Here is a 21,075-nt window from a genome sequence, read left to right as displayed (position 1 = left end):
TTAGTGTTTATGTACACGTTCCTTCATAGCATCATAGAATTCTTATGATACAGAAGGCCACTCTCTCTCTTTCTCTCTCTCTGACGAGAGAACTGCCACCTCCCAGAACTAGGTCCACTTCCAAGTCCAGTTTGAATGTGATGAGAGTTCCTGGCTCTTCCACCTTTTCAGACAGCGAGTTCCAGACCCCTATCACTTTCTTTAAGAAAATAAATTTTGTCTCTCTTCTAATCCTCCTATACAGATCACTTCAAATATGCTGCCTTTTTTTTCTCAGCCATCTGGTCTTTCCCATTTGCTTTACCAAGTCCTCTCATAATTTTTATACACCATAATCAGAATCAGGTTTATTATCACCGGCAGGTGACGTGAAATTTTTTAACTTAGCAGCAGCAGTTCAATGCAATACATAATATAGAAAAAATAATAAGTAAAGCAATTACAGTATACGTATATTGAATAGATTAAAAATGTGCAAAAAATAGAAATGGTGAGTATTTAAAAAAAAAAGTGAGGTAGTGTCCAAGAGTTCAAAGTCCATTTAGGAATCAGATGACAGAGGGGAAGAAGCTGCTCCTGAATCGCTGAGTGTGTACCTTCAGGCTTCTGTATCTCCTACCTGATGGTAACAGTGAGACAAGGGCATGCCCCGGGTGCTGGAGGTCCTTAGTAATGAATGCTGCCTTTCTGAGATACTGCTCCCTGAAGATGTTAGGATTAATTCTACCCTCTGCCTCTTCTATTCCAAAGAAAACAACCTGATGTTCTTCTTTCCTCATGGCTGGAATTTTCCAGTACTGAAAATGTCTTTGAAAATTTGCTGTCTGATGTAATGACTTTTTTCTCTTGTATGTGACTAGAGCTGTGTGTAGCAATCAAGCTGTGGTGAAACTGTTATTCTGTGCATTCGTGTGTAACCTCCCTACTCTTAAATTCTGTGCCAAAACTACTTAAAATAAATAAGCTTGTATGCTTTCTTAACCAAATTATTGACCAGTGCTGCTATTCTTCAAGGGATCTGTAGGTAAGCAATCCAATGTTCCCTAGTATCTCCACACCACTAAACATGCTGCCATTTATTGTGTATTGCATATCTTATTGCACATCTTCAAATGCATAACCTCACATCTCTCTGCAGTAGGTTGCCATTTTTCTGTCCAGCTAACTGGCCATGTGTATTCTAAAAATTCTCTCTTCACTGTCAACCATTCAGCCAATCTTTGTATCATCTTTAAACACCTCACCGTGGCCTGTAACGTGCGTTGGAATCGGGCAAATCTCAACAGGTGTAAAATGCTTGCACAGCTCTTTTTCAGTGTATTGTAGCTGGAAGATCCAACCATGTAACTAGTCTGATTTCTAGAGCTGCTCCACGGTTAAATGCATTGGTTTCCAACACAACCTCAACATTAAATAAACCTTGTGGCTGTCTGGACTTGGGTAAAAATGTGTTATAAAAGATCTTTACTAGTGAAAGCCTGAATTCAATTTGAAAGTTTTTTGTTTCAAAAACAAGCAGATATTCATTAATATAAAATATTTTTATAGGAGTTTTATTTTCCATTTTGAGGGTGATACTTTCTATGGAAATTACAGTGGGAATCAGTTTTAATGTGTTCAGACAGATTTTGATGAATTTAAAGATAGCAAAAAATCGCACATCCAGTTATTCTTTTTGTAACTTCCCTTTACTCATTTAAAGAAAGAATCTTGTCTTCAAGTTCCCTCCGTTTTCTATTCCCACTGGTGGTCATGGGTGAGGAGAGTCACAGAGCTTGCTGCTATGAAGGAGATAAATGAAAATACACAGTTATAATGACAAGAGGATTGTAAAACCCTCTGCAAATTATGCAAATTCTCCTGATTTTAGTTCAGTTCCCACACGCTGCCAGGCATGGAAACTCCTCCTAGACTGTTTCCCAGATGATGTCATGGAGCAGTCACTAATCACTATTGAAATGAAAATAACACACCAAATCAATGAAAATGGGTAGCAACAAACAGCAAAACATTAACAGGAAGGATACTACATTGACTTTAAAAAGGCCATTGTTGAAGTTGCTCTCATTATGAGATGGTTAAAGATTAAAATGAGTTGGCACTCCGGGTCTAATATGCTCATGAATCACAGGTAATGTTGTGAGAGTACTTTTAGTATATAAAAAATATTCTCTAACATTTTGTTTCAATAAAATTCTCATAGCTATTCTCTGGAATGGCAAGTTGTTCATCTTGGCTTGCTTTCCTTGCTGTAGAACATTGAACAATCCGAGCTGGGCTAAATCTGTAATGAAATACGTGTCCAGGAGTTCCATTCTTTACACTAAGCAAGTGTGTCTGTCATTCACGTTTGGTCTCAATGTGTCTGTTTCTCTCGTTCCCCACAACTGTTGTGTCCAACTTGCATCTTCATTGATGCAACTTCAATGGAGGCCCTCTGCTATTGTCTGATTACTGAACAAAGTGCACGTTATACAGCATTACCTCAGTAACCAGCTTCGTGGACGTTAAATGAATCATTACCACTCTGATATTGAAAGTTGTCGCTGCTATACCCAGTGCAATTTGAAATCCAAATGAAATTTCATTCTTTAACCTGTTTGATTTGCCCACTTTGTATTTCTGTCTCAGCTTGGTACTTTACCAAGCTAAAACAGCAGTTATATATAACATGCTACAAAGGGAAGTGTTACACTAGCCAAGATATAGCCAGGTTATTTTGCACTCTTAACAATTGCACATTCAATATTACTGTTTGCAATTATTTTACTGTTTTAGGTGCTGCTGTGGCAGCAGTGGTACAGGATAATAATTCTATAAAACACAATACAGCATACATAGTTGATATATGTTTAATCATCCCCAAATTCTATTTCTTTAGAACTGCATGAAGGATGTTTCCAGACATGTTTATACTGGAAACATGAAGGATATTTCCAGTATACTCATTACAACAATATTGTAAAGAAAATGGTCCCATAGAAATTCAAAGCCAATTGATATGTCTATGTTGACTTGACGATTTGTATCTGTACTGTCAATTAAAAGTAATGTTGTTGGTGAATTTTAAGTTCATTCTGGTGCAGATTATTGAATTGGAACCTGGTGATGGAGAAGCTACCAGTCTTTGAGGTTAACTGCTTGCAGTTTGAGTATTTCGGCAATTTGGAAATCTATAAATTGTGCTCCAGCATTGGACTCAATCCAGAGCCTAATGAGGGAGTAAGAACTTAGATAAATTGTCCAGCTGACAATTCTCAGTTTGCAGAGGCACAAGGTGTTTTCTTTCATCACAAAAATAGAAAATGTTAGAAGCAATCTTCAGGTCGGTCAGCTTCTGTGGAAAGCAAATTAGAGTTAAGAGTTTAGGTTGAAGATCCTTTCTTGGACCATTTTCTTCCACTTACTTTGACAGAAACAAATGACTTATAGAATAGTGAGTAAATTTCACTTCTGGTATAAGTTTGTCAATTGATAAGATTTTCAAATGAGGTATTTATTAAGAGAATTTAATTTTGCAATCATTTTAAATAATCTCCAATGGTTTATTGTAAATATTTTCAAGGAGTTTGTGTTCCAGGTTTTAAGATTATTTGAGTTTTCTAATTTTGTTTAAGCAGTCTTTGAAAGATTTCACAGAAAGTTTACTGCATGGAAGAAGGCCATTCAGCCCACTGAGTCTGTGCCAGCTCTGTTTAGCTCTGTAAAGCAATCCAGCAAGTTCCACTCCCCCGTGTTCTCCTGAGCCTTCAGGTTTTATTCCCCCACAAATGTATCCAGTTCCCCTTTGAATGGCAAACTTGGATCTACTTCCATTGCTCTCCCTGGTATTGCAATCTAACCACTCACCCTCCTTAAAAACATGCTCGTATCATATTTAGTTTTGGCATCATGTGAAAGATCAGATGTTCTTAAAAATAAATTATTGACAATTCCAGCTAAGCTTTTGGTTCTGATCTGGTCAACTTCAAATCTACATTCTTTTTCAGTGTGTGCGACTAGTTTGGTGACTCCACACGATGCCCTTCCATTGAATAGCGCCTCATGAAGGATAATCCTCCAGCATTTTCTGCAAGTTCCATTTGGGTTAATGATAAATGCTGTTGACTGCAACAGCAGGATTGAAGGCAAATCCTTTTTATCAAGTATGGAGGATGCTTTAAAGCTTTTTCTTTCACAGATTCATAATCCTAATTGAGTAAGGATATCATCGATTTATTTTTGGATTACTACTTTTCTCTCCCTTGCTGTGTCTGTTATTGGTGGAGAGTATATAAATTGGATTTACACTTGACAGCTGTATCCACCTAGATTCTTTGGAAATCATTAATTTCTCTTTACTTTGAAAGCACAACAGAGTATCAATAAGACGACATAGTCTCTTCCAAACAATTCCTTTTTAAGTTTGTAATAATAGGAACAAGGATTCTTGTGCCATAGCAATGTGCAACATTTACACAGAGACAGGCTTGTGTGAAAGACACTCATTAATGGATTAGTAGTTCAAATTATTTTAAAACAGAGTATGTTTGACCATGTGAAACACTAACATAAAATATCTCGATCTGCTGGGCAGTATCCCAATGGAGAGCAACATTCTAAACTGGGAGGTTCCCATAAGCCTTTTACTTTGACTGTAAATGGTGTCATTATACCTAAATTCTATGGCAGTCTTTTGAGGAAGTTAAAGTGTGACTACTAAAATTACCCTTCTTGGCCCAAATAGAAATTGGGTGGGGGGGAAAGAAAGCAAACAGTGATGATATAATTCTTTGCTAGTTGAAATTGACTGTTCTGCAAATGTGGCCATAAGGGTTTAAAGCTGCCAATAGATACCTTTCTCACTGGTGAGAGGTACTGTTGTAGGTTGTCGTGCAGGTGGGGAACAGAAGATCTGTTGCAGGTTGGTTAAAGCTATTCATCTATGATGTGATTGATTGGATTTGTGAGAGTGGCTTCAGAGACTGTTTCTTATCAATATGGCGTTTTGACTGAAAGTAGAATGTGGAACGGTAGAAGACCCATTGGCCCACAGTGTCTGTGCCGAAAATAAAACCAAAGTAAATCTCTTCTGCTTGTACATGATCCATATCCCTCCATCCCTGAAAATCCATGGACTGTATCTGTTTAACTGCCTCTTCAAATGCCCCCTATTGCACTACCCCTGTAGCCTGTTGGAGGCACCTACCACTTTATGTGTTTTTAAAAAAATATATACCCACACATCTCCTTTAATCATTCCCCCTTCTCACCTTAAATGCATGTCCTTTAGTCGTTGACATTTCTACCCTGGGGAAAAAGATTGACTGCTTACCTAATCAATGGCTCTTTATAATTTTTATAAATTTCTATCAGGCCTTTGCTCAGACTTTGCCATTCCAGAGAAAACAACCTTAAGTCTGTCCAGCCAGATAAACCAGGCAACATCTTGCTATACCACCTCCACATCTTTTCCAAAACTTCTACGTCCTTCCTGCCTTTCTGGTAGTGGAGTGTCAGATACTGGCTCTAGCATCACAAAGTTCGCAGCCTTCGAGTGATGCTGTGAATCATCACTATCAGTGAGTCAGAAGCTTGTCTCTTCCACTGAGAAGCAATCAAGAACAATGTGAATAGACTAGTCAATCAGTCTCGCACGAAGCACTAAAGGCTCACATCTTATTGAATCAGTAGGGTAATAATATTTATCAGGTTGTACTTGTTTACGGTTTTCCAATTGATGTGGAAATTTGATATATGGATCAATAACAACATTTTGTGCCTTACGATGTCTTTCCTTGAACATTGCCTGCTGCGCTCTCCTTTCCAGTGGCAGTGTTACCTCGTGAGGTCCCCAGACTTGCTCAATTCCAACAAACATCAAAAACAGTGAAAACGGAATCCAAGGTTGTTTTATCTATATGTTATATTTGATAACCTTCCATTGTTATCACAAACATTTGTAGATTTATTTAATATTATGTGGAGGGGAAAAAATAAAATTCTTGAAATCTGAAATAAGAGCAGATGCTGCTGAAAATACTCAGTGTGTGAGGTCACTAGGCCTTTATTGTTCTGAAACAATAACCCTGCTGCTCTTCCTGTGAGTTCTGCCTGATCTGCTGAGTATCTCTAGCAAATTTTGTTTTTACTTCAAATCTCAATGATTGAAAAACAGCATTTTGATGGGATTTATTCTATACTGTCATGTGGAAGGACTATTGATTTCTATTGAGATGCAGCTCGTAATAGAATAAGCTCTTTCAGCTTTGTGAACCTTGCCTTCTAGTAATCCCCCCCAACTTAACCCTAGCCTAATCGCGGGACGATTTACAATGACAAACTAACCTGCCAACCAGTACATCTTTGGACTGTGGGAGGAAACCGGAACACCCAAAGGAAACCCACACAGTCACAGAGAGAGCGTGCAGACTCCTCACAGACAGTGGCGGGTATTGTAGCCAGGTCGCTGGTACTGTAAAGTGTTGTGCTAACCTCTGTGCTACCTTCCCCACCCCCCTCCACCAATGAATTGCACAAATCCCCTATCATACAAGTTCCTAATGGACATGTGTTGTGGCATAAATTCAAACTAGCAAGCAAATGTATGGTAAGATGGACCAGATATTGTATGGCACTTGTCAAAATGACTCACTGCAGTTTCTTGGGAAATGGAAAGTAAGTTATTTTTCAGTGATGGTGACATGCTAGGAGTGAAATATGAAAGCAGTATTCTTGGAAAATCATCATGATCATAATAACCACAAAACCATAATAACCAGGAGTTCAAGGATCAAGCTACAAGTATGAATTTGAGCATGATTTCTTGCCTATCTGAGGTGAGGAAGTGCCAGAGCAGTGCATCTCACTGGGAATTGCTGTCTCTTGTACAGGGTCTTGACTGGAATGGGTTTGTGCTGGTAGTGAGATTATGTCAATCCAGTTGATATGCACTTTTGCACTTTTTTTTTTACAAATTGGCCTTACGATTGAGCAGATGGAAGAGGACGTCCCCTTTGACATGGTGAAGCTGAGGAGCTGCACAGCTCTTCTACCAAGTTTACACCATTATCACCAGAGTGTAAAACTGGATGCATTCTATAAGTGTTTGAATGATTTATGTAGGAGCCATGTTTCTGTTCTCTATCTGCTTTGTATTCTGTTTTGCATTTATTATTTATTTTACATTTATTATGCTAAGTAGTCTCAAGAATGGCGATGTGGTAAAAGCAAAGGGAATAAGCTACGTATTTATCCATAAAAACAGTGAAAGTGGAATGCAAGGTTATTTTATTGACATGTTATTTTAGATGACCATCCATCGTTATAGAAAGTCACATATTCTTACTTCATGGCAGTTTGTAGCTTGGGACGAGCGGAGGTCGTATCTTTAGCTGACTGCTCAGGTAAGATTGAATAGTGCTTACTTTACACTTGGGTAGGCTTAAGTTTCATTGCTCCGAGATGGTATGTTTGCTAATTGCTAAGAAAGGATCGAATAAAGGATTCAACTTTTGGAAGAATCATTGGAGATGTGGGTGCGTCATGCAAGTATAACTGCTCCATAGCGGTCGCAGGCCAGCGGCAATTGTTTTGGATTTGCCGTTACAGTTGAACTGGTCATTCCTCATAGATGCTGAATTGTCGTCCACTTTCTTGAGGTAGCCTGGTATATTGCAAACATCAGCAGCTGTGTTTTCACCCAAATTCAACATGTAATAATTGTCTTATTGGAAATTTGGATCATATGAGACGATTGATGCTCCTTCTTTGTAAAGGCTAATTCCCAGTGGTGATTGATAATGCCTTAGACTGCCGAGAACAAGATACACATACGTACTTATGGTTGGCTAGGATACACTTAATGCCATCATGGTTGGTGCGTGGCCAAGTGGTTAAGGCGTTCGTCTAGTTATCTGAAGGTCGTTAGTTCGAGCCTTGGCTGAGGCTGCGTGTGTGTCCTTGAGCAAGGCACTTAACCACACATTGCTCTGTGACGACACCGGTGCCAAGTTGTATGGGTTCTAATGCCCTTCCCTTGGACAACATTGGTGGCGTGGAGAGGGGAGACTTGCAGCTTGGGCAACTGCTGGTCTTCCATTAAAAAAAAATCCTTGCCCAGGAAACTTTCCAAGGTGCAAATCCATGGTCTACCGATACTAATGGAGGCCTACACACTACCAATGCCATCATAACAGAAAGTAAACTAGCAATAATATAACCCCCGAATAACAGAAGAGCAGTCTGTGTGTTTTTCAGGAATTGCGTATAAAATCATACGTACAAATCAACAAGACGTCACGTTATTCATAGTAGCTTTGCATTATTACCTTTTTTTTTGCAGAGCTGCCCTTGAGAAACATCCACTTCATTTTTCTTTCCAAGATGGAATAATTCCTGAGATCTGTCCTGCAGAAGGTGAGGAAACCTGGTCATTGAACATTAAACGAGGAATCCTCAGTGTCTTCCAAGATTCGTACACAGTGAATAAAAAGGAAACAGTCGAGGAGGTAACAAACTTCATATAATCATCTTAAGATTTGATATTTAGACTGGAAGGCACATTAAAATTCAAATGTACTTTCATAACCTTCCTCTTGACTAGGGTTTTTTTTTCTTTTTTTCTTTTCTCTTCTTTTCGGTCCCTTGCTTTCAGCTCCCTTTTTTTTTCTGGTAGTAGGCATTATTATCCTCTGTTGCTAAGTGTATTCACAGTCTGGGAGTTTGACTGTCCTGACTTATACTCTTTATATTGTGTTGTGGTCGCTCTGGAGTTGTTGTTTTTTTCTTGTGTTGTGGGGCTTGGGGAGGACACTAAGCTCACTTGTCTTTAATTTAGGTGCTTTTTTGTTAAATTCTCTTCCTTTGTAGCATATTGTTATTGTATGCTTAATCTTTCACTGTATTAATGCTCCTCATTGGGATTTGGGGTTTTTAATTTTGTAAAATGTTTTGAAAAACTAATAAAAAAAAATTTAAAAAAAAAAATTCAAATGAAAGAGCAGTTGTATCTGAACTAACTGTGGAAAATAACAAGGACTTGAAAGATTCCATATCAGTAACCATACCGTTCAATAAATGTTATTTGTGTTGCATTCCTGTTTTGTCATTTGGCTTGTAAATACAGCAAGGTGACTCTAGAGTCAATAATGTTGCAGTTAGTAAATGAGTCAGAGGGATCAAGATACATTCCGGTAACTTGAGTAGCAAAATATGTGATTCACAGATGCAGGTCTGAGTTGGTAGTAAAGAAGGTAAATGCAATGTTAGCATTCTTTTTGAGAACACTAGAATATAAAAGCAAAGATGGAATGCCAGGGCTTCATAAGGCATTGCTCAAACCACATTTGGAGTTTCGTCAGCAGTTTGGGATCCATTATCCACAGGACGTGTTACTATAGGAGATGATCCAGAGGGGGTTTACGAGAATTATTTCAGGAATGAAGGGGTAAAGTATGAGGGGTGTTTGGCTCTGGAGTTTAGAAAGATAGGGAGGGGGAGGATCTCACTGAAACCTTTTGAATACTGAAAGACCTAGAAAGGATGTGCAGAATGATGTTTCCAGTAGAGGGAGAATGTCAGAATAGAAAGATGTCCTTGTAGAACAGTGATGAATAGGAATTTCTTTAGCCAGAGGGTGGTAAATCTGTGGAATTCATTGCCTCATATGGCTGTTGCCAAGTCATTGGGTATAGAGAAGCAGCATTTAATAAGTTCTTCCACTCTGTCATCTGATTCCTAAATGGACATTGAATTCATGAACACTGCTTCACTTTTTGTTCAATATCATTTCTGTTGTTGCAGTACTTTTAATTTAACTATGTATAATACATAAGCATACTTACTATAATTGATTTACTTATTAATTTTTCTTTGTACCGTACTGCTGCCGCTAAGTTAATAAATTTCATGTGCTGGTGATGTTAAATCTGATTCTGCCTCTGATTCTTGATGGTTTTATGGACTAAAGATGTGCTGGACTGTCAAGGATAACAAGTGAAAATCTGTCTCAAACAAAGATGTCATTGCTTTAAACAAAAAGAACTTGGGAGTTATCTATGAGGCCCTGGTTAGCATTTGTGTCTCAACCAGCGTAATCAGTTTACAAGTGCTTTAGGGTTTCCAGAGAACGTGAAAAATATTATCTAAGTTGATCCTTAATTCTTAAATTTGTGGGGATGTGGAATAGGGAGGTTTTGCTACTGTGAGAGCTAATTGTGCAGTAGTTGCATATACAGTAACTGAATCAACAGAGAAACATCAATACCTTGTTCCTTTTACAAAGAAATATATTCACTGTTGTTTCTTTGATGCTGAACCAATATTGAGCTAGAAAAGGAAATGAATAAGAGATAAGATTGAAAGTTTGGTTGACGGATGGGTCTGTGAGGTTTTGAGAGCTGAAGAGGTTCAATGAGTGGGTTCCAGATAAGACCATGAAGCTGGACTAAGTTTTCAAATTTTGGGGAGGTGCATTATGAATAAAATGATAGCACTCTTTAATTATGTCGAACATCAATCTCCAAAATATAACCTTCATTTCAGTTAATAAATCATTCTGCCATTAATATTTTACACAGGTCGATATTTCGGGCAAGTGTCCATCTTCATACACAGTTCAAGGTTCTCTTCTTGTGAAATCTAAAGACCTGAACCGCTGTTCCCAACGTGGAACGGCTGTCACTTCACTGCAGTCAGTTGTTCTACCAGATTCTACAGTAAGCTTGAGATTTATTGTCATCCACTATATAGGGATAAAGTACTTGTAGAATGAAATCCTTTGTGTGGGAATTGTTGGCGCTGTGTTTTTGTCACTGAAATTGTATTGGAAACCGGGGGCTTGTGAATTCTGAGATTTTTGCCCAAGATTAATTTATGTTTGCTGTGAATGCATAGAAGACCCACAAGTTTTGTTGTTCCATCCAGCACTGTGGGAGTAGCTCATTCAGAAGAAAGCTTTCAGCTGGTCAGTGCAGTATGTTTGTACAGGTCTTGGAAGGGGAACTCCCTAATTATATTGGATGCTAGACTTAAGAAAGTAAGCTGTCTTTAATTGACTTAATAACTTGCTATCCTTCAGGTCCACTACCATCCCTCCAATCCCAATCTCAAGATCATAGCACCATGAGATATCAATTCTATCTGATCAATCTGATCACTATTCACCCCATTCATCAATATCTTGACTTAGCAATTTTCAATACCCAATCATAAGCACTGATTTCTGCCCTCTATGACTCCATCTAGAATTAATTACCACTAGCCATCAACCCCCAACCCTATCCAATCAACTTCTATTGTTTCTTTCTCCAACCCTTCCCTCCAACTTCTTACGCTATCTTCCCTCTATCAGTCCCGATGAAGGGTCTCAACCTGAAATGTTGCCAATCCATTTCCTTCCATTCATGTTGCTCGATCTGCTGAGCTTCTCCGGTGCATTGTGTGTTTCTACCATATACATACTGGTGTGTTTCACAGTCTCACTTTAGCTAATTTCCTTCGATATCCCTACCAGGACGGAAATTAAGAGAGAAAAAATCTTCATACATTGCCAATTTTCCCTTGGAGGCCATTAGACACAATATTTGTTGATCTGTCACACAATGATTGTCAACATACACTGAAGATTTTCTAGACCGCCATACTTTTCCAAAAGTGCACTATTAAATTGTTGACAAATGAATAAATATAATACATACTTTATGTATAGTTCTGAAGCACATCACAGGATGCAGAGAAAAACTAACTGGCACCAACTATCAAAGTCTCTTGGATCACATTTCTCCCCCATTTTGATGTTTGGTCACTGAACCTCTTGACCATGTATGTATGCTTTTATGTATCAAGTTGCTGCTGTATGATTGGTTGATTAGAAGCTTGCATTAATAAGCAGGAGTACCTAATAAAGCAGTCACTGAGTGTGTCTTTGCTGGCATCTTAAATCACCTTGTTATATAGTGATTAAAAGAAAAATGACTATTGTGAAAGCAAGGGTGCTGGCGTATGAAAAACATGGAAAGGATGATGCATCTGTTTCATTGTTCTCACTCAGTCTCACCAGCAGATCCTGGATTCCCAGCTGGAATGTGTGCAGAGCTACAAAGATGGCGTCGTACACGTAACCACCTGTAGTGAGTCAAATGTCTTTCGATTTTTCTCCAAAGAAGGGAAGGGTGCAAAGACAGAGGTCTTCACAACATTGAAACTTTTGAAGAAAGAAGAAGTAACATCCATGTTCAGAGGTGAGACAAGAAGTACCAATGCTGAAACAATATTTAACACAATATTTATTTTTTTCAGAGAGGAACTGTATCCTCTACTAGCCTCAACTGAGTTACTGTTGCTTATGTGCCCCAAGCCAAATGGGTACCATTAATACCAACAGATTGTGTTGAATCCCCAAACTTCATTTGAGCAACTTGTTCTTTTTTTAAAAGAGGTATGTAGAACGAAGAATGGAAGGTACTGGTTTAATTTTAGAAAAAAGGCATAGCACAACTTAAAAGCAAATAGATCAATGAGTTCCTTCATAACAGGCATGTTCGATGGTTCAGATTACTCTTTTTGAATTAAAATGATCGTGCTCTTCTTTTGATTATGAATATGAATCCAGTGGATATTTTCTCAACAAATTCATTAGCTTTCAAGCATATTTTCTGCAAATCCTTATTTAACACCACTCATCATCTATCAACTTTTGAAGCCTCAAAGTCAAGTTTACTGCAATATACACTTGATTGTATAGCTGCAATGAAGATGATGCTGAGATGCATCTTAGGATGTGCTGGACATGTTATCAGTGATGTAATCTGGGGTCATCAAGTTTTGGGTCTTTCAGTATCAGACGCTCTCGCCCAGGTGACCCAGCCAGGGCCTGGCTTGTGGCCCAGCGGCATTGGTCTACAAGTCACACCTCTTGACCCATAGGCGTTTGGAGGCTCGCTCAGCAGCCTCTGACAGTCCTGAAGGCTCTTCTCTTCACAGCACCTGTAATGCCAAGGAGAGAGTGGGTTCTGCACAGCAAGCAGCCAGCAAAACCTCAACACCCCACCTCTACAGTCTCGCATCGTGCGCTCCACCCCTGTGTCTGGCACTGCTCTATCCTCTCCTGCTATTTGGCTTTCTGATGCCTCACCAATCCTGTCTTCCTAAAGAACCGTCAGTTCCACCATGACCTCCACCTTTGAGGTTTCAGACAATGACCACATCAGGCCTTAAGGATGGTGATGCGATGAAGCCAAGAAACTTTAGTTGCTTGTGAATATCCACTTTCAGTTGCTAGTCAGACGCTATGGCGTGCAAGCCTGCTGGTGATCTGGGCTGAGGGTGTGGTTGATCTCCAGCTTTGACAAAGGCTATGGGCTTTCTGGGATGGTGGGAGTACCTACTGTTGTTATGGCCAATGAGATACTTTCTGTCACTGCCTTCAGCACCTGATCATGGTGGCAGCGGGAGTGGTGTTCTCCCAGCGCTTTTGGGCAGCTGCTGAGGCTATGTTGCAGGGCTGACAGTGCACGATGGTAAAAACTTACTTGTGGCAGCATCATAGGCACACTATTAAACAACATTCACCAGAAATGCAAAAAACTAAACAAAAAAATTATACACAGTCTTTCCAAGAAGGAACAGAATTAAAACCCAATAAAGTCCATTTTAGTGTAAAGTGATCGGTGGTCATACTGTTGCTAAACTGTAGTGATTAGGGTTGTGTGGTTTAGTGTAAGGTGTAGGTGCTTCAATGGAAACATAGAATTTGTCACTGATTTGTGAGCTGTGAAGTAATTTTTGGTATTCTGTAAACCAGTGTGTTTGTTTCTTTAATAAACAGTGGACCTGAAGACATTCCAGCGCAAAACTTTGATATTTGAAAGAGAAAGTGAGCGAGGGAAAACTGTGGAATATACAAGTGCAGAAAGAGTGGTGGAGGCTGTGAGACAGCTCTGCTTGGTCAAAGGCATGACCTTGGAGGTAAGCCATCTTTTAGTTCCTTGTAAGTGGAGTGAGCGATGGGATTTATATTACTAATAGACTGTTTTAAATTCTTTATTCACAAAGACCAAGTCTCACAATTTTAGATTCTTTTAAAACTCTGTGGCATTTCCTTGAAAGTGCAATTGCACTGGCATTTATAAAGCGTTATTCTTTTTTATAAGCGATTTCCAAAGCTGGGTTAGGGAAATAAACAGCGTCTATGTTGTAGAATAGCAATAAGTCTGAAGAGGATAAGAAAGAACAGGGCATGAATAAACAAAATAAAGTTGTGATGAACTGATGCCAAGTTTGGGTATGAAAATCACCCCTAACTCAAATGGTTAAAGGGCTGTGGAAACCTCCCAAGAGGTGTTTGCATAGTTCTTGCTCCATAAGACTTCTGTGGCAGAGTAATGCTTTGCATTCATTCAGTGGAGAAAGACACGATTCAGTCTAGTGGGTCTGTGCTCATTCTGTACAGGAGCTATACTCCTGTTCCCTTGCCATGCCCCTTTAAATTGACCTTGATAAATTTAACATTGTTTTTGTGTTGAAGGAAAGTTTAATTATTTACTAAGTTTAAATTGAGTAGCGGGGATACAATGGGCTTTTGATGCTATTGAGTAGCCCAGTATTTCAAATCGAGTAACTTTTCAGTGCATGGAGACATTTGTATTTAACTCCTCTCTGTGTGACAGGGTGTCTATTCATCTAATATATAATATTAATTAGGGTAGCTCATGCTGCAACAGGTCGAGCCACTGCCTCACGGCACCTGAGATCCAGATTCAATCCTCCCTCGTGGAACTTCCATATTCTCCCTCGGCTTTCCTGCCGCATCCCAAAGATGTGTGAGCCAGTAGGGTAATTGACCACTGGGAATTGCCATCAATGCGTTGATTTTGAGAAGAGTTTACAGGAAGCTGGGGGAATTTTTAAAAATATGATTATTATGAGTGTACAGCGATGGCAGTGCACACTTGGTAGGCCAGGAGCCCAGTCTCCATGCTGTATCCCTCTGTGACTCTATTAAAACAGGTCACTCAGTCAAAAAACAGAATGCACTGTGTGAGAGAAATGCAAAATAGGATGGGAAAGTAGATGTGACAGTCCCATTTGTTTCGTATGACGTGGAGGGACATGGTCTTTCCATTGACCACGATAGTTCTGAGCAAATTTTCCTACGGAAGTGGTTTGCCATTGGCTTCTGTGCCAGTCCCAGGAAGTGATTTTAATATACAAGATACTGAACATTACATAATCAATTTCTTAACTCTGAATATAGCATGGGGAGTGGGGTAGCTAAGGTTCATTCCAAATCTTGGAATTATTGAACCAGGATGCACAAATTTAATTTGCTTCTTCTCATGGTGATGCACTTTAGTTCAGGAATTTTTTGAAGGGATTTGGTTTTTGTGTTTTGAGATTAAATAACAAAGCATGCAAAACTGAAAGATGGATGAAGCAGAGTTGGAATACAGGAGTTACCCATCCTTAGAGGCTCAGGAGCTGAATTGCAAAACTAGGATGTAGTGGGTTTGACTACTGATGAGAGGAGGTAGTTACAAATTGCTTGAGTTTTTCTTCAAATGTATAGATCGAAATTCATAAAGAAAAACTAGATGCAAAAGTGATACAGACCCAAGAATAAGAAGCAAAGACTTGTAGACCGGCACAGATTTTTAATGTGTTGTTTCTCAATCTGCATTGATGCAAATATTCACTCCTGCAATGATTGTGCAAGTACATTTCAATTTTTTGAAATCATTGAGGGTCAGAAACATGATGGGAACTTGGTTATTTTTATATTATGGGGATGAATTTTCTATTCCTTCTGTCTACGTTGCATGGACATGTGGATAGATTTTCTGTTGATTCTCTCCTATTTTATGTGAATTCTGGTTTATTTATTAAGTATGAGCAAATGTTCTTGGAATATTTGTTGTACCTGTATCTGTTGTGCAGTGGTTCAAGAACGCAGTTTATCACCACCTTCTCAAGGGCAACAAGGGATGGGCAATAAATATTGGCTTAGCAGATGTGACCAGCGTCCTGTAAATTAATAAATTTTTAAAAATGACTGGAAAAAATTTACATGCTGTTTGGGATTTAGCAGGTTTTTCTGATCCACCTAGCAATCAGAAACTTCCTGATAGAATTTGCAATTAAATTGACTAGCAACATGGATGCCAACTTTTGTATTGGAATAGTTCTACATTGAGATATTTGGAGAATAATTCTTCAGATACTTCGAAATCATTCCTTCCTCTATTTGATGTTTGATACAAAGCGATTAAGCAGTTTGTATTTCATTGGGAACACAACATGATGTATTAATCATAAAGTTTTAATCATTTTATGCCATAAATACATTGCAGTCTTTTAGAACAACAGACTTTAATTGAGTATGGAGTATTTGCATAGAAATTGACCACCTCTGTGCGTGTTTTTATTGCATAAACCATATAGAAAATTGTTTTCTGTGGATTACATTGGGTCATCTGGGTCAAACAGTGTCCATTGAGAAACTGGGGTAGGCACATTGAGGTGCTCTTCACATCAGATCTCCAGATTTGGAGGTCATTGGAGTCTTTGTGTACAGCGTATGATTTTTGTTATTGACTTTTATACAACTAGAAATAAACAATGCTGCTTTGTTGTATTTGTGTATGATTAAAATGATACTCTATGATTAGGAATGGTTAGTTTTAGAGTTCTCTGCAGGCTATTCATTCGCCTGACATCAGTGCATTAGGTACAACTGGGAATGGTCCCTCCAGCTGTATGGTGTCTCAGTGGTAAAACTATTGGCAGTTATTTACTTCTCCAGGTCAGGCAGAGTAGGCGAGTAGCTTTGGGCCGGGAAGCACAGATGTGCCACTGGCAAATAGTTTCAATAGAGCCCTCAGTGACACCATACCCTACCTGTGGTGAGCAATGTGTGTACGTTTCCTAGGGTGGAGTTGACTGAGCTTTGTGACATCCTGCAACCACACTTTTCATTCTACTGTGATACTTGGACTGTTTGAATGACCACTGCATCATGAAATGTCAAATTTAGATTAAGGGCAAGAAACTCGGATCTACAGATAGTGTCCTTAACTTAAATAAAGACAATTTCAATGTCAGAGCTGGTTAGGATAGACAGGGGAAACAGATCAAAGGATAAAATGGGCTATCATCTGATTTAAAATTTAAGGAGATAGTTCATAATAACTGCAAGGGTATATACCAGTGAAAAAGGAAGGCTTTAGGAGAAAAATGCATCATCTGTGGCTAACAGAGGGAATTAAACGTGATGTTAAACTTTGTGTTGCAGAGGTTAATGGTAGGTCAAAAACTTCCAGAAACCAGCAAAGTCTTCACCTATCACTTGCCAACTTGTACTCCTTCTGCTCCCCTTAACAACTTATTCTGGCTTCTTTCCCCACCCTTTCAAGTACTGATGAAGGGTCTTGGCCCAAAACGTCAACTGTTTATTCCTCTCTATAAATGCTGCCTGATCTGTTGAGTTCCTCCAACATTTTAGATGTGTTGATTCTCTTTTGTGAAAATTTCCCGGAGTTTGGAGAGGTCCCGGAGCACTGGTTAATCACAGGTGCTAATTCAAGACAAGAAGGCAAGTACTAAACCAAAAAGCATAATGGCTTCCAGCAGATTCACTGCCATCCCTCAGCATTTTCTACTCCATGCTATATCAGAGGGGTCCTCCGTGCACTCTCTCCACACAGAAGTGTCAGCATCTACTTCAGTTTCACTGAAGATCTGATGGAATACTGTACATTGGGACGTGTAGTGTTACTGGCTTCACACAGTCATCGTTGCTTATAAGGGTTCACCTTAGTAACCAGGATCTTTCCATCAATGAAAACGTTATTGTGAAAAAGCAGGAGGAATTCCTAATGGTTAACTTTGCATCTGTGTGAAGCACATATGATGTCTTTATGCTTAGAAAGCAAAACTGCCGGATATTTTCCTGTGGTCAGCACTGCTCAGACAGATGATTCCTGGAGGACACTCTGCTATTTCCCTGGCTTCTCCATGGTTAACATAGCACTATAACACTACTAGCTGCCCCGGTTCATTTCCGCTGCTACCTGAAGGAGTTTGGATGTTCTCCCTGTAACCATTCGGATTTCTTTTCCTCCAGTTTCCTCCTACATTCCGAAAGATGCAGGGGCTAATCCCATGGGCCTCATTGGCGGCATGGAATTCAGGGGGAGATGATGGGAATGTGTCCTGAATAAGGTGTGGTTTGTATAGATGGTGTTTGATGATCAGAACACTCATTGGGATCAAGGTCTGCTTCATGATGAAGGGCCCAATGACTGTTGCAATTGCAGCTTCTGTTTAACAAAGCGAATAAAGGGTAAAGCTTCCAGGCCTTTATATTGTGTAATCTGAAACTTGTAAATTAATTAGTCTCTTATTGTTATCACAATGAAGTGAGCTCCAGATTTTGTGGAGCATCAAAATGTTCTATTTAAATCAGTTCTGAAATTATTTATTCCCTTCCATTGAGAGCTTTTCATATTATATTAACTTTACGATATAGCACTTAATATGCTTGGAAACAGAGAAACGTGCCTTCAGCTAAGCAATAAAGGCTTCAGTATTCATTGGTGAATTCCACAATTGAGAAATACGAAAGGACAATATTTTTAAGCCATTGCCCTGTGGGCTGACGGACAAGCTGCTTTGGCGGAGAACGTGACAGAGAATAGACATGGATACTCTTTCGTGGATCCAAGTAATACAGAGATCTGTTGTTAGCAGGCAAAACAAACAGAATAGCCATTCTTCAGACAAGCAGTCCCAGAAAGTTGCAATACAATAGAGAAAAAAGCTTGAAAGTCTGCTAACTCTTTTGTGGGCATCAGGCTGGGTTTCAGAATATCAATGGGGGAAAATAAGTAATGCTCAGAACTCCCACTGTGGCAGTGTTGGTGGGTAAGGCTTTGAATGTACTTTGAAAGCTTACTGAGCTTCACACTGGAACATTGATCAGAGAAGATAAAAGGCAATAAGATTAGAATTTGACTCTTGTTTCAAGATGAAAGATTGATTAATCTATTTGTAAAAAGCTTACAAACAAAGAAGGAATATATTGGGCCAGATTTTGCTGAGTTTTTCCGGCAGCTCAAATTGGAGCCATGGTGTTTGGCCTGTAAAGTAGGTGCACATCCTTTAAACACGTGCCGTGAAATTCAGCACTTGCATATTCTGAAGGACAAATCTGTCAGTTCATTCTGCTGCTGGGATTCAGATAGACTAGGGTGGCAGATTTCTTTCCCTGCAGATGATTTTCAAGATTGTTGTTTTAGTGCAATCTCAGATTGAACTGAGTGGAATCTGTCCTGTTAATGGGCATAATGCACATTGTTCCATGCTGTTTTGGCAGCGCGTTTTAAAATCTTAAGGGTTCCTTCTACAGGTACTTTTCATCGGTTCTTATTCCTGAAATATCAAGAAATTGCATTCCAGCAAAGATTTCTGACACTGCGTTCCATTAGGTTGAATGAGAACACAATTGCATTCTCATGAGTTCTACCAGTGAAAGTACCACATAGGTGCTGGTTGTTACAACCTCGCAGCCATCCAAGTCAACTTATAAACAGATGCAATGGAAGAAGCAAAATTGCAGTAAAGCAAGCAACACACCCAGTTAACCTAAAGCACTCCTTGGGGAGATATTTTTCAAAGACGGGTAGACATGTAATCATTTACTTGTATGCATTTAATTTCAATTGTGAGAAAACTGAAAATTGCATGTTATTACTTTGAAATGTGTTGAACTTGAGTTTATCCATATTTGAAAATGTCTGATATTGTCATTGAAAGTTAGTCAGAAATCATAATTTAAAGCATAAGTAATCCTTGGCATTTCTAAAGGCAGTTTATTGCTTTTTGATTACCATAGCTCAGAAAACTTGGACAGATCATTCACTGTTTGCAAAATGTGAAAGCAGATCTGTCATAGTTTAAATTTAAATAATAAAGTCACATAGTGCTTATGAGCTAATTATAAACTACCATTTGAAGCAGCTGTAGGGGCTACAGATGCAAAGAATAAAGTTGTTTAGGCATTGGCTGTCGAATTGTTTCTTATTTTGCCAAGTCATTACTTGTAAATAGGCATTTCAATTCCAGCAGTTTTTTTTTCATTTGAACCTTTGATAAGAAATTCTAGAGATACCAGAAACAAAATTGAGTCAAAAAAAAAAGAATAGCTGAAAAACTAGTTCAGAATCAACTTTAATACATCAGCATGTGTCATGAAATTTGTTATCTTTGTGGCAGAAGTACAATGCAGTACATAACAGAACAAAAAATGAATTACAGTAAGTGTATACATAATTATTAAATAGTTAGATTAAATAAGTAGTACAAAAATAGAAAGTAAAGAAGTACTGAGGTAGTGTTCATGGGGAAGAAGCTGTTCTTGAATTATTTGAATGTGTACATTTGGCTTCAGTACCTCCTTTCTGATGGTAGCAGTATTTATAAAGGGAAAGGGATGGTTGATGATTCAGGTTAAGATCCTTCATTTATACATTAATTAAAGAAAAATCCAGTTGATTTGGATTGTCATTTTCACAAAAGTAAACTGCAGACAAAATAGGGGGCAGTTGCTGGTGATTGCCTATTTTAAAATAAGAATAATAAATTTTAAACACCTTTTTGGAAGATAGAATTGAGTAAGAAGGAACTGGACAGGGTCATTATATCTGACGTATTCCCCCAGCTATCTTGGCCTGTACAGCTCAGAGTATGAGAACAGCCTGGATTAACTTGCTGTTTTATTCTGAATGCTGCAGCAAGCAGCTTTGGCCAAGAGCTAGGGTGAAGAAATAAAGAAAATAAGCCGGGCTATCACAACTAACAAAAGCATGAAATCAAACCCAGTGTACTTACTGGCACTTACTGGCCTAAGATGAAATACTAAAGCAGCAGGGAACCAATCAAATTAAAATGCATGCATGCTGCCAGTTCAAGTTGCCATATGCTGATTTTACTCATTGCTGGGTAACATCTCAAAACAGCCAAATATGGTTGTTTGCAATCCTTCTGAGAAACTAGAAATAAAAACAACCTCAAATCAATAAAATCTGTTTCTAATTCATC

General features: G+C 38.8%; 1 protein-coding gene across 1 annotated transcript in view; it reads left to right on the top strand.

Moving 5' to 3' along the window:
• LOC140735572 (uncharacterized) overlaps nucleotides 1-21,075 on the top strand; it is a 288,689-nt gene that overhangs the window by 34,775 nt on the left and 232,839 nt on the right. The window contains exons 5-8 of the mRNA XM_073060773.1: nucleotides 8,324-8,489; nucleotides 10,560-10,697; nucleotides 12,032-12,221; nucleotides 13,808-13,947. Of these exons, the coding sequence (XP_072916874.1) occupies nucleotides 8,324-8,489; nucleotides 10,560-10,697; nucleotides 12,032-12,221; nucleotides 13,808-13,947 (634 nt within the window). The remainder of the gene's footprint in view (nucleotides 1-8,323; nucleotides 8,490-10,559; nucleotides 10,698-12,031; nucleotides 12,222-13,807; nucleotides 13,948-21,075) is intronic.

This window comes from Hemitrygon akajei, chromosome 11, assembly GCF_048418815.1.
Source record: "Hemitrygon akajei chromosome 11, sHemAka1.3, whole genome shotgun sequence".
NCBI lineage: Eukaryota > Metazoa > Chordata > Chondrichthyes > Myliobatiformes > Dasyatidae > Hemitrygon > Hemitrygon akajei.
Note: the sequence above shows the minus strand (reverse complement) of the source record. Positions and strands in the feature narration are given on the sequence as shown.